At 41.2% G+C, this 13,581-nt stretch overlaps 1 protein-coding gene across 1 annotated transcript in view; it reads left to right on the forward strand.

The window, feature by feature from the left end:
• Window positions 1-13,581, forward strand: part of PSTPIP2 (proline-serine-threonine phosphatase interacting protein 2) — a 38,202-nt gene that overhangs the window by 15,378 nt on the left and 9,243 nt on the right. The window contains exons 5-9 of the mRNA XM_063295871.1: window positions 2,343-2,449; window positions 5,203-5,265; window positions 6,559-6,657; window positions 9,538-9,583; window positions 11,694-11,773. Of these exons, the coding sequence (XP_063151941.1) occupies window positions 2,343-2,449; window positions 5,203-5,265; window positions 6,559-6,657; window positions 9,538-9,583; window positions 11,694-11,773 (395 nt within the window). The remainder of the gene's footprint in view (window positions 1-2,342; window positions 2,450-5,202; window positions 5,266-6,558; window positions 6,658-9,537; window positions 9,584-11,693; window positions 11,774-13,581) is intronic.

The following is a 13,581-nucleotide window of genomic DNA, read 5'->3' on the forward strand; positions in this document are numbered from 1 at the left end:
AGGTTGGGGAAAGCTAAGCTAGACGGATCAAAGAATTGGCACTGCGTCTATGTTCAGATGACCTTGGCTAAATGCTTGTCTAGGAAATGCACCCAAGATGATCCAGCAAACCATGCCTGATGATGATCTGTCAGGGATGCTCACGTATGGTCTGTCTCCTACCCAGTTTTACAGTGGCTGCGCCAAGGACAAAGAATAAATCAGATTTCATTTCTATGTTTTTGTTTTGCTTTTGTCTTTATTCATTTGACTTATAGAATTAAAAGGTTATTTTAAAATAGTTATAATTGTTGTTGTAGTTTTTAGTATTGGTCCTGCTTAGTTGCAAGGCCTACTTGTTTTGTTCTGCGCTTGCCTAGTTCTTACACCCCGAAGCCATCAATGAAACAACGGTTTGTTCTCCAGCCAGGTTGAAGCTCCATCTTTTCATATTGATGTTGCATGCAAGTATGTAAGGGATGGAGTTTGCATCCTGCTTCATCACTAGCCCCCTGCTTGCTTCCCCCATGGATGCCTATACCAGAAGGCTCTAGAGTTTGAGGAACCCAAGTTCTCAGTCCTATGTAGTGTGAGTCATGGAAAAGAAGCCAACTTCTTAGGCTCTATTAGAGCATCCAGCCTGGGAGTTTCCCACATTGCTGGATTGAGTATTATTACAGATAGCAGGCATGAAATTCTGAGATACATCTTGTTCATCTCAGGGTGGAGTTAATCATTAGGGTCATGTCCAGGTTGGGAAACTGGAGAAATCTTCTTGACACCAGAATATGGAGTGCTCCATCTGTATCTCAGATGTCATAAGAACAGTCCAGGTTTTTTCTAATATTTTAGCAATTGTAGATGTTTCTGGTAGTCCAAGAAATTTTGGTGGAAAAAGTGTAGGTCTGCTAATACCAACATGAGATGATCTTTAGGATATTCTTTGCTAGCCAAGAGGTTAGAGTAGTTGTTTTTATCATACATAATTTGTTTCAACTGTGGTTTGGAGTATAAGTCACAGTGGCTAGGTTCACACATAAATGCAATATTAGATCCAAACTACATGACGGTTTAGACCTGAGTAGCCTTAGGCTGGCTGCAGCCTCCCAGCCTATCTTGGATTTAAGGCAGAACACCTGCCTTGCATGTAGAATAACCAGGTTGGATCTCCCGGTAGGATTTTGGAAGATACCTATTTGAAGAATTGCTGCTGCTAGTCAGTGTAGGTAATACTGTGTCAGATGGGGCAAGAATCTGACTTGGGATGAGGCAAGGTCTTAGCAACTCTGTATAAATATATCAGATAACGAAATGGAGAGCAGGAGAATCAGTTCCATTGTTTTGACCTTGGAGAAAGGTTGGGTAGAGGAGCACAGAGATGATCTTGAAGAAGGTATGTGGAAATTGTTAGCAAAGAAGTTTAAAGTTGCCCTGCCTTGACTCTCTTTGGTATAAGAGGGAGGGAAGGGGAAACACGGTCAGGCTTTATAGTCTAAATCAATGTTTCTCAGCCTTGGCCACTTTAAGACACGTGGACTTCAACTCCCAGAATGCTGGCTGGGGAATTCCGGGAGTTGAAGTCCATACATCTTAAAGTGGCCAAGGTTGAGAAACACTGGTCTAAGCTGATGTCAGCCCGTTGAAGTAGACCAAGTCAGGGAATAGACACATAAATACTAGAACTCTCCTTGAGTTATTGATACAGGTTATAATAACAGAATCTTGAAACTCCGGCAGCATTCCCTCTTCCCTCCCGCTTTTACCAACCCCCCCCCCCCAAAAAAAAAAACACAAGGCAGTGCAATCTTGAGTTTCTTTCTCACACACTCCTATTTTCTCAGGCTGAGCTCATATTTTTTTGACAGTCTCTGCATACCTTCTCCAAGGCCATCTCTGTGCTCCTCTATAGCTACACATCTAATAAAGTAGAACATTCTTTCTCTGATTCACTCTCCTATTTGCAGCTTGATTTAGCAAATAATAATGCTCAAACTGGTTTCTTTGCTAGCTCAGCCAGTTGACAACTAAGGTATCAGGAGCTGTTGTTTTAGCTTGGTTCATGGAGTAAATCACAGTGGCCTGTTTTACACTTGGGGGTAAACCATGGTTTGTTTTGATGAGTTTAAGCTTGATTTAAAGTATGTGAACCCAGCCATTGTGTGTAAGCCCAATTTATGCTTAACTGTGAAATGTGAAGTTAGACGACTGTAGTGTAATGAGTGGACCATGTTTAAGCAAATTATGGCTTTGCATAAGGTACAAGTCCAGTTGTTGAGTTTCTGCATGGTTTCTCATCTATAAAATGACAATAGAAGTGGTTTTCCTACCAGAGTTGATGACTGGCTTGGGTTTCTTGCTCCTAGGGGTGGAGAGTGTTGGCCAAAGCCATATCCAGCTAGCCCAGAATCTCAGGGAAGAGGCAAAGAAAATGGAGGATTTCCGGGAGAAGCAAAAACTCCACCGTAAAAAGGTGAGGAATTGGGGGGCTGGTATACCTCAGAATATTGCCAGTAAATCTGGATTGAAATTGAAGACTGTGATGGTAAGGCCTCCTTGATCTGAAACTGAATCTGGCTGGTGGTGACAACTATAGATGCCAGACAACTTCCCATCCCACCCAGGGATTCATCATGTAGGACCAAGCTCATAGCTACATTGTCGATAGACCAGCTTTCCAAATCTGATGTTCTCCTGAAATATTAGGACTGCAAGACCCAGAATTCTCAGCCATCAGTTCCCAACTCAACACTTCTGGAGGGCCTCCAGATTGGGAAGGCTACACCATAACTTCACTGTCTTCGGTCAGTGTTATGTTGACTGCTAGAATGACAAGAACTTAATATTTTTGGCTGCTCAATGCCTGTCAAGAAATCTGGATATCTCTAATGGAAGCCAAAATACATTGGAGGCAGTATTTGTTTTATGGGGTTTCCAAGAACTTCTCTGTTAGAACATGCCCATCGTTTAAGCTACTTTGCTATGAAAGACAAGACCAGTATCACGTATCTGTTCATGAATTGTGCCTGTGTTCGTACATTGCTCTGAGCCATAATTTCTTGAACTGTGGTTGGCTTGCACCACATGCAAGCCTAGCGCTATGTTTAACAAACCCTAATGGGCTCACATAACACACTCAGCCAGTACCAAGCAAATCACAATATGGGTTAACATGAAAGTTGAGTTCACCCATCCTACTTAATCTGGTAATTAAATTAAACATTTTCTGGATTTGCACACTTGAATTAAAAGCTTGCTGGCTCAGCTGAGAAACCTGGCTTCCCTGATGTTGATGTAATTTTAACAAGGGATGTGCAAAACTGTCGTTTCAGGATGGAATGTTCTGGAGAACACAGGAATGTTTGTGTTTTTCTTATGGATTGGCCATTCCAAGGTGGAAACAGTTGTTTTCCAGAAACAAATATCCTGGAACAGGAAGAGCACAAATCACTTTCTGTTCCAGAAGATTATTTCCCCCCAAAACTGGATCACCCCAGAATGGGGTGTTCCAGGAGGAAAAACAGAAGGTTCCATGGTTTTCCAGAACATTCCAACCCTGGAACCATAGGTTTTGCACACAGCTCCTTCTAACCCCAGGTTAGAACTAAGTTACCTTAGCATATTGGACTTTGAAGAAGCAGGAGAGGAAGAGTATTGACACTTTTGAACTTTGCTGTTGGAGAAGACTCCTAAGAATACCATGGACAGCCAAGAAGACAAACCAATGGACCATCAAACAAATCAACCCAGAGTTCTCACTCAAGACACAAATGACACAGGCTCAAATTATCCTACTTCAGACACATTATGTGAAGATCTTGCTCTCTGGAGAAGATTCTGATGCTGGGAAATGTGGAAGGAAAATGAAGAAGAGGATGACCAGCAGCAAGTTGGCTTTCAGTACAGATGAAATACAGATGTTCAGCATACTATTTTCAGAAAGTGTCTAAACTGTAGTATCTTTTAAATTAAATTAAAGTCTTACACCACTTATGGCTGTTTCCATAGTTTGCCAGGTGGGATTGCAAGCCCTACATGTTTCTGGCATCCTTAGCTTTCTGTGAAGACCATTACTCACACTTTACTAAACTCTTGAGTGTCCCCATTGCTGTTTTAAAGTCTGACAGTCCTGAATCTTTGCAACTGCATATTTTGAGGTTCTCATTCCATATATAGCTGGCTGTTCTAGGGGTAAAGTCCAAAGTTGATTATAAGTGTGTAACAACGTAGGGACCAATCAAAACACCAATATACAACTCCCTTGTTTAAAATATGCTTACGTTATATTTTCAGAGTTCAGAATTAAAAACTGCTGGTTTTTAGTTTTCACTTTCAAACTGACATTACAGTGTTTTTTCCCTCCTCCACTAGATAGAGGTTAAGTTTGCACATTGTATTAAAATCATGCAAAACTTAGCAAACCATGACTTGGTGTGATGTGTGAGCCTGGCTATGTCAAATTTGTTTCATCTTGGCAATCAAATTTTGGTCAAGCTTTTTGTTATGGAAGGTCTAACAGACTTTAGGAACATAGAGGAAGAAGCCAGACTTTTACAGAAAATATTCCTTAGTGTATGGCAGTGTTTCTCAGCCTTGGCAGCTTTAAGATGTGTGGACTTCAACTCCCAGAATTCCCCACCCAGCATGCTCGGAATTCTGGGAGTTGAAGTCCACACATCTTAAAGCTGCCAAGGTTGAAAAACACTGGTCTATATGAAGGGGAAATGAGAAAGAAACTCAGAGTAACTTGGCCTTAATTACGCTAGGTATAAGTTGATCTGAAAAATTGCTTTGGCAGCCTTTCAAGATTCTGTTACATTACCCCACTAGGAATAAAGATCATTCTAGAAATCCAACTGGTCCTGGTTTTCCTGAGGATGCCAGCCTCAAAGGGCTTGATGCTTTTGTTAAATGAAATCAGCTTTCTAGTCTCCATGGAACTATTGTTCCCTGCATGATTGACTACATCATCCAACTCAGCTTACAAATAAGTTGAAACTCTGTAGGGTTTACAGTAGCTTCTTTGCTGGCTATAACAGCATCTGTTGGCATGCAAGAGGCCTTGCTTAGAAACCTGTAGCAAGGAAGTGAGAATTGTGCTTTGCAAGATTAAAAAAAAGGAGTCCCACTAATTTCCATTTTTGTTCTTGGTGTGTGGTCTTCTGTTTTTAGAAGGGGGAAATGGTCTTGTTTTGTCTGGAAACAAACTGGTTCTTTTGTTTACAGATCGAACTAATAATGGATGCAATTCATAAAAACCGAAATCTACAGTACAAGAAAACCTTAGAAGTGAGTTATTCCTTCTCTCTGTTTCTTAAAATACGTGATAATTTTCTGTCCCAGCCTTTCTCTACCTTCTGACCCTGAAGGAACCCTTGAAATATTTTTCAGGCCTCGGGGAACTCCTGCACATTCAGGCTCAAATACAGGCCAGAAGTTACATGCATTAGTTATATGCAAGTAACACAAGTTATATGCATTAACAGGGTTCGTAAACTAAAAATAAAGGATGAAACTTACCTCTTTAATGTGAAGTTGCCCAAATTTGAAATTATTTTTTAAATGAATTGGGATCTCCCAGGCAACCCCTAGTGACTTCTCACGGAACCCTAGGGGGCCCGGAACCCTGGTTGAGAAACCCTGGTCTATCCCCATCAGCTTTCTAAAACTAGAGACGGACAACCGGTAGGCTGTTGGTGGCCTTCAAGCCCATTTTTTGGTAGCCTTTGCCTGGAAATCCAAAAAGGATGGCCTATGGGTCACTGGTAGCCTGGTGTGATGTCCAGGGCAACCCCCAACCAGCAACTCCCTGCTTCACCATCCCTCTGCTTTTGCTTGCTGTTCTTCGCTGCATCTTCTTCCCTCTGAACCCTCTCTGTTTGTGTCTTCTGTTTGCTGTTCTCATCTCCTCTTCCTTTCTACCCTTCTTTGTTTTCCACATCTTCTCCCTCCCTGTCTCCAGTCCCCATGTTCCCTCTCCAGTCCCTACCTTTTCCTCCTTCATCTGCTCAAAGCCTTCAGTTCTAAAACACACAGGGACCCAAGGAAGCTGCAACTTTCATTTTTGTCAGGAGAGGGAGTTAGGACATGGTGGAGTCCTCTTGCCAACCTTAATGCTAGGCAGAGCAATGAATTTCACCTCTCCAGAGTCTTCACCCTACATTCAAGAACTTGCCTACAGCTGAAGTTCACAAATGTGACACAGCTAGATTCATTCTTTCATGGTAGCCGAGACAGAAGCCAAATGTACGTACAGAATGTCTGCCTTTTGTGCATGAGCTAGTCCTCAAGAGTCCAGACCAAGATAGAAACAGTACGTAGACCTAATATGTACATCTTCGAGGCTGCGGGTCTCAACCCACCTCCTTGAGATCCTTGTTATCAAGTAGATAAATTGTAATCTTTAATGTGGCAGAAGAGAAAATGATGAAATACCCAGCTAGATTTGGCTTAGCTACATTTTTAGTCAAGTTACGATGGGAATGAAGTCCCGCCCCTTGTTTTTTGGGCGGAGAACCTCCCTTGGAGAAAAAGTTGTGTATCCTGATTGAGGAGGACATGCTCAGTCCTGCCATTTCCTAGGCAAAGAGGCTTTATGAACAGCGCTGCAGAGACAAGGATGAAGCCGAGCAAGCCGTTCATCGGAGCAGCAACCTGGTGACACCGAAGCAGCAGGAAAAGGTAGGAGGTCGTACGGGCAAAGCGGAATGGGTGAGCAGCTGCAAATATGACTTGTGCTTCAGTTATTAAGCCTCTCTTTGGCTTTCCAGCAGTATTTTGGTATTACAGCATTAAACAAAGCAGGAATGCTTGTGAGGCTTTACTGCCCAAATAGTTTGCATGTGTTCCCTGTGGTTCTGGGCAGCCCAATTATCAGGGTTTGTTTGATGCATAGCAGGGGATACAGCCAAGCTTAGAGAACACTAAGAACTCAGCAGTTCAACTGTGAACTACTTATATTCTCTGCTCTTGGAACCAAAATAATCAGCCTCACCAAATGATAATCCCAAGACTGTTTCCAGCTGGGCTCATTGAGAACTTTGTTCTTGTCTGTCACGCTTCTGTCCTTAAACCACTTGACATTCGTATTATGTTCTCCTGATCTAACCACTTCTACTTTGGGGGGCTTTCAGGAGTGAGCATATACTTTGTCCCCCAGGTTTTAAAAGGATCAAGGAAGAGATAGTGGAAGAACCTTGGGTTTGAATTTCTGGGGACTTTGCAGTCTTCTAGGGTGAAGAGAGGAATTTTGGCTTCGTAGAATCATAACATTGGAGTCGAAGGGACCACAAGGATCATCTTACCCACCTCTCTGCAGTGGGTACGAAAACCAGTGAAACTATCCTTGAAAGGTGGCTGACAAGCCTCTTCTGAAAAGCCTCCAGAGATGGAGAACCAATTCACAACCTCCACAGATAGACTGTTCCACTATTGTACACATCTTCCTGTTAGCATTGCTTCAGATAGCAACACTGGTGATTGATTGGAATTCTACAACAGAACCAATTATTTGCCTAGTATAACTTTTCCCAGGCCTGGTCTCTTTCAGATGACCTGGATCTAGCAGAGCTGAACCTAGATTGTATGTGGCTGGGAGGCCATCAGGGAACCCAAAGTCTGTAGGATAGACTGGAATATCAAAAAACAAATCCTGAAACAAACTGTTGCCTTGTTGTTGCCAAGAAAACTTCATCAGCTTTATCATGTGGTCACCAAGGTCAATCCTGTTGTGAGGGAGTCTACTTTTCCTTTAAAAAAAACCCAACTTTATTAAAGCATTTTCAAAATATACATAAAAACTAAAAAGATTGAAACAAAGAAGCCTACAAAGAAACAGAAACAGAACTAAAAATATGTGAAAAAACAAAACAAACTACTACAAAGTGACTTCCAACTTTCTGTAACAAAGATATACATAAATCAATATCAATCTCTTATTCCAATTCATGTTATAGTAAACATTATTTCTATAAAGCATTTAAATTCTCATTATTACATCCCCTTCTAAAACAAAATTACCCTCCCAATTAAAGAAAAACATATAAAACCCTTCAAACATAATTTGGAACCCACTATAGTAACAAACACTACTATTCTTCACTATAATTTGCTCCCATCTGCCAACTAAACTAACATTAATCAAAAATATAAAATTTATCCAAACAGCATAAACTTTTATCTAAACCCTTAAAAAACCATCCTGATAGCCACATCTAACCAATAACCTAGGCACTGACCAAAAATGTACGAATTTTCAAAACAGCATAACCATTTATCCGAACCTTTAGGAAACCATCCTGATAAACACATTTAGACAATTATCCCGCTTCAGAGTAAACCAAGGCATTTACAGGTCTCAGTATTAGGTACAGAGCTTTCTTCTTGTCAATTTCAAATTCTACAACCTGCTTTAAAAAGCCCAAATATTTGTCCAAAATCTTCCAGCCTCTAGAGTTTAATTCTCTTCCTTGATCATGGTGTGGTAGCAACACTGTCTTCTTGTCTTAAACTTCTGACAACTCAATTTTCCTTTGACCATTTAAATGCAAGTCATGTATTCTCATCTTTTTCTTTGGAGAAACCACTTTACTCTTAAGGAAGTTTTCAGCCTTATCAGTTTCTCTCAATTCTTGTGACAATTTGGGCTCCATAAATTCTGAGAAATGCTCCAAGACTTGAATAACAGCATTGTAGAGATCTTTAAATATCGAATTAATTTCCTCCATATTTCTTAACAGTGAGAGAGATTATGGCGCCCTCTAGTGCCTCAGGAAGGCAAGCCATTAATGCTGTAACTGAACACTCACTCCTGCTTTTTTATCTCCGGTGTGGCCAATCTGGAAAATAAAAAGTAATAACAAACAGCATTCCCATGGGAAAGTGAAGCAAATAGAGCAGAACTCCAATCCGCAGATGCAGCGAAAAAGAGAAAGTTTTACAGTATATTTCTCAAAAATCACTTTAATAAAAAAGCAATCAAAACATTCTTTAAATCACAATTTAACAAATTGTATATAAAAAGTCAAATTACCACGTTAATAATTTTCAAAAATAATGAGAGTCACCAAGAGATTCCACATTTCTTTGTTGTAGAAAGCCTCTCTTTGGTAAAATTCAACCAGAAAAAACCTTAGTGCTGTAGAAATGGGGTGGGCAGCTTTAAGGTCCATTTTGGCTTCAGAGTGGCTTGGGAAGAAGATGACGCCCCACCTCCCAGCTGATCCCTTACCAGTCGATCATGAAACGCTGTTTTGCGGTCTTCTGGCTTGACCAGCCGTCTGGAGAACACATGGGGTGATTCCTGGGGTTCTCCTTAATCCAGAGAATGCTTCTGGGCTCCAAGGAGGCCTGCCTGAGCCCAAGAAAAAACGCCACTCTGACAGGTCAGTCCGCAGACAGTGGAAAAAACCAGCTCAAGCCACCTTTGTCCCCACTGGAAGACCGGGAGTCTACATTTCCTATGAAAAATTGAGGTCATCCTTTTCTATTCTTAGCTGGGAATTAACATGTTCCCTGACTATTCTAAGATACTTTCCCCACTTAATTTCTCTTCCCTTTCAGCTGTTTGTGAAACTTGCTCAGACCAAGACTGCCCTGGAAGACTCAGGTGAGTTGTTCTGCCTCCAAAGAGGAGAGTTGTCAACTTTCAAACTGATTTCCACTCCTTGCTCTTAAATTAAGAGCAATTTAATGTGCAGAGAGGAGGCGATTGCTCCATGCCATGAAAACGTCTGGATTCTCCTTTGGGGATTATTCCCTCTTCTGTGTGTCTTTGGAGAAAAGTAGATGGGCTGACTCAAAGAGACTAGGATCACACAACACGTTAAACCAATGTTACCCAACCTGGATAGCCCCAACCTGGATAGCTTCCAGATATATAGACTCAATTCCCAGAATTCCCCAGCCAGTGTGACATTTGCTGAGAATTCTGGGAGTTGACGTCAGCATGCCTGAACATTGTCCCAATAGTGGAACATTCATTAAATCATAATGCTGGCTTGTGGCTTAGTCTTATGTGAACTCATCCATTATGGATTGTAATTTATGATTTATTGTATAGTGTGCTGGAAGAATCCAGCCAATTCAATAAACTATGGTTGAGCAAATGTTGGCTTACTTTGTTTGGTGAACACAGTTTGAGAACAAAACATTCCGTATTTTGCTGAATCCTTTCCCCAATAGTGCTGTTTTTCCCCACCTTTGACAGTGGCCTTTGATTGATTTCTCTTGTTGGTCTGCAGCCCAGGAAAAAAAAATCCTGTTCTGCTTTACTTAAAAGTCCACTTCACCTTATTGTTTCTTCCCCTTTCCTAGCTGTTTCCTCCCCACTCATACAGTGCACTGCATGTGCTGATGTTCAATAAATCAATGAATAGGAAGTTTGCTCCCCAGATGGTGCATATTGCACAATTCCCCATGCACAGGAACACTTGTTTTAAGCCTGCTTTCTTGCAGCTGATGAAGCCAAGGGGAGTGAGATGTGGCTTGACGTTACCTTGCTTAATATCTTTTTCCTTTATTGAACTCAGCAAAACAGTGATTGCATAATATAACAAAAAAATCCCAAGTGATTTAACCATACGGTTTAAATAGGATAACTGTTACAAGTAAGATGACTGAGTTTGCATGTTATGTGAACACAGCAACAGTGATTTGTTAACCAAGGTTTAGCATATTATGTGAACGTAGCCATTAAGGCTGGTGATGGGAAGTTGGCGGTTCAGTCATTTGCTTAGCATGTTCTGTGAACCAGTCCATGATTTTAAGTCAGAATATGGTTTATTTAGGCATAGCACATTGTGTGAACCCAGCAGATGTGCGTTAAGTCAGGTTTCGGATTCATTATTTTGTATGAACTCAGGCTGTATAGAATACACTTAAAAAAAAGGAATAGGTGGGGGTGAAAAGAGGAAGGAAATTGCCTAAAATCTATATAACTATAGACAGTTGAAGGAACTTCAACCACGTTGCTTAAATGTCTTCTTCCTTGGTTTGACGTTAGGGAAGAAAAACTGAACTTGTTCAGCTGTTGATAGAAAATATGAATCAACAAGAAACTCCACTAGATCTTTCAAATTCTTCCTGTGAACAGTATATCCATAACATGGATCAGATAAGAACTTCCAGTTTCTGAGGGTAAAACCCAGAAGGGAATGTTTATCCTCAATCAGCAGGACTTTTATGAAGACTTTAATTTTTCTTGCTTTAAATTGTTTGTTTAAGCCGGATGTCAACATTCACTCAAAGGCACCCCCCCCCCCCCCCGCAAAATCTGCTCATAATGATGCTCTTTGCAGATTTCCAGCAAAGCTGTGCTTTCAGGTCTTGAAATGTCCAAAAGAATTATGCAGTGTGCGATATATTTGTAGGCATTTCAGGAATTAATTCCAGGTAAAGGAATTGGTAGTGTTCCATTCTTACTCTCAATAAGAAGTTCTCAGTAAGAGTCAAGCTTAACTTGAAGAAGCTTTATGTATATCTTTTTTATGGAGGAGCACTCCAACATGCATTGATGTCAGAAGTTAAACAAAATGTGATAATCAATCCTTCACTGGACTGGTATCCCATACCAGCCAGTTGCCCAAGTGAATCTACTCCCATCTGGGGCCATCGCCATTCCTGGGTCTTTTTGTCTGGGTTCTCAGGGTGCATTTGGAACTTGGGTCCACCATCTTTTCACCCAACTGGATGGCTTTGTTGTTGTTTCCCACTTGCAGACAGGATGTATCAGAACAACGTCAACGCTCTTGAGAAGATCAGGGAAGAATGGCAGAACGAGCATATCAAAGCTTGCGAGGTAAAAAACAAAAAGCAAAGCAAACTCATGTTTCTCACCCAAGGTGAAATTTATGGTGGAGGGGACAGAGAGGGTTCCAAGAACGTTGCCTTCAAGTTTGGTTGCATTCTCCATTGTTTCTGGGTTCAATTTTCTCTCCTCCTCCTCCGTATTGTTATTGCAAAAAATAAGATACTCAGCCAAACCAGCAGTTTCGTTGATTCAACTAAATTGCTGAGTGTTTGGTAGAAACCTTGGTGGATGCATGCTTTAATTTTGAAGCCACTAGAGGACAGCTAGGACCACTGAATGGAGCAGAGCTTAACACAGCGAAAGATGTGCACAGAAAAAGAATATTATCTAAAATAGCATTAATGAGCATGTTAGAGAAATACAGGCTGTTGTTCTTACACACTTAGCCCATCCAAGCATAAAGAATTACATACTTAGACAAAGTAGGTTCAAAAGTAAGTAAAAAGAGTCTTACTGATTTATTTGGTCCAGTTACATCCATTCAGAAAAATGATCCTTGTTTCTTTTTTCTTCCCTAAACTGACTTGGCTCTCAGCCTGCATTGCTGCTGAAGGCTGCATGCAGAAAGGGGCAAGCTCATGATTATAAGGCCAAGCATGTGGCCCAAGATGGAAGGAACACACAGCCACATGGTTCCTTCCTTCCCAGATGGCGAAGAAGGAAGAAGTGAGGAATGTGGGAGGGGCAACAGCTTCCTCCAGACACACATGGAGAATTTGCATCCTAAAACTCATCCACATGCTAATGAGGCATGCTGGTTTGCTGGGACCTCCAACAAATTTAACAGTGGTGTGTAAACTATTTCCACATATGGGTATAGTTTCTTTTGGAAAACCCCAAGAAGAAAGATCTTCCTACCCAGCGAAGGGGAAGCCAACAAGCCGGAAAGCCAAACAGGTTTAAGAAAACGGATTCCTAGCACTGCCATCCCAAATTGTTCCTAGGATAATTTTTTTTAAAATTTAGCTCTTTCTGAAAGTTCTGCCTACATCCCTTCTTGGCACATGCAAGGGCCACCAAAATGTGCCTTTTCTGTCACTGCTTTTCTCCTTTGGAATAGCATTGTCCCAGACATCTGAATAGCCTCATCACTTTTCTCTTCTTATTATTATGGGCAATCAAGTCCAGAGTCAGATCTTAGAAATCACATGGATAGACCTTCCCCAGGGTGATTTGTCCCTATACTGATCCTTCAGATGTCCCAGAGTTGCACCCATAGAGAGCCTATAAAGCTTTGGATGTTCTAACAGGCCTTGGGGACTGGGTTGATAGGACCGGATGGTGGAATCAATTTTGGTTGGGTTGATTCCCCTATCCTATGTATGTAATTATATGTATTTATATGGGTTTGGGAGAGCCAGTTCGGTGTAGTGGTTAAAGCACTGGGCTAGAAACCGGGAGACTGTGAGTTCTAGTCCTGCCTTAGGCACAAAGCCAGCGGGTGACCTTGGGCCAGTCACTTTCTCTCAGCCCTAGGAAGAAGGCAATGGCAAACCACTTCTGAAAATCTTGCCAAGAAAACTGCAGGGGCTTGTCCAGGCAGTCTCTGAGAATCAAACACAATTGAGTGGATTAAAAAAAATGGGTTTGGTACTTCGATTTCTGTTTTAATCTGAGCTACCGAGATGGGTATTGTGTGCCTTTCAGAGTCAGCACTGCTTCTGAGCCAATTTATAAGGCCTGTAAAATAAAAGTTAAATAAAATTAGATGCTTATTTGTTATAGATGTATTATCTATGCATCTACCTTTCATCCATCTACTTATCATCTCTGTCAATCATCTGTCTATCCCTTGT

Source organism: Candoia aspera, chromosome 2 (assembly GCF_035149785.1).
Source record: "Candoia aspera isolate rCanAsp1 chromosome 2, rCanAsp1.hap2, whole genome shotgun sequence".
NCBI lineage: Eukaryota > Metazoa > Chordata > Lepidosauria > Squamata > Boidae > Candoia > Candoia aspera.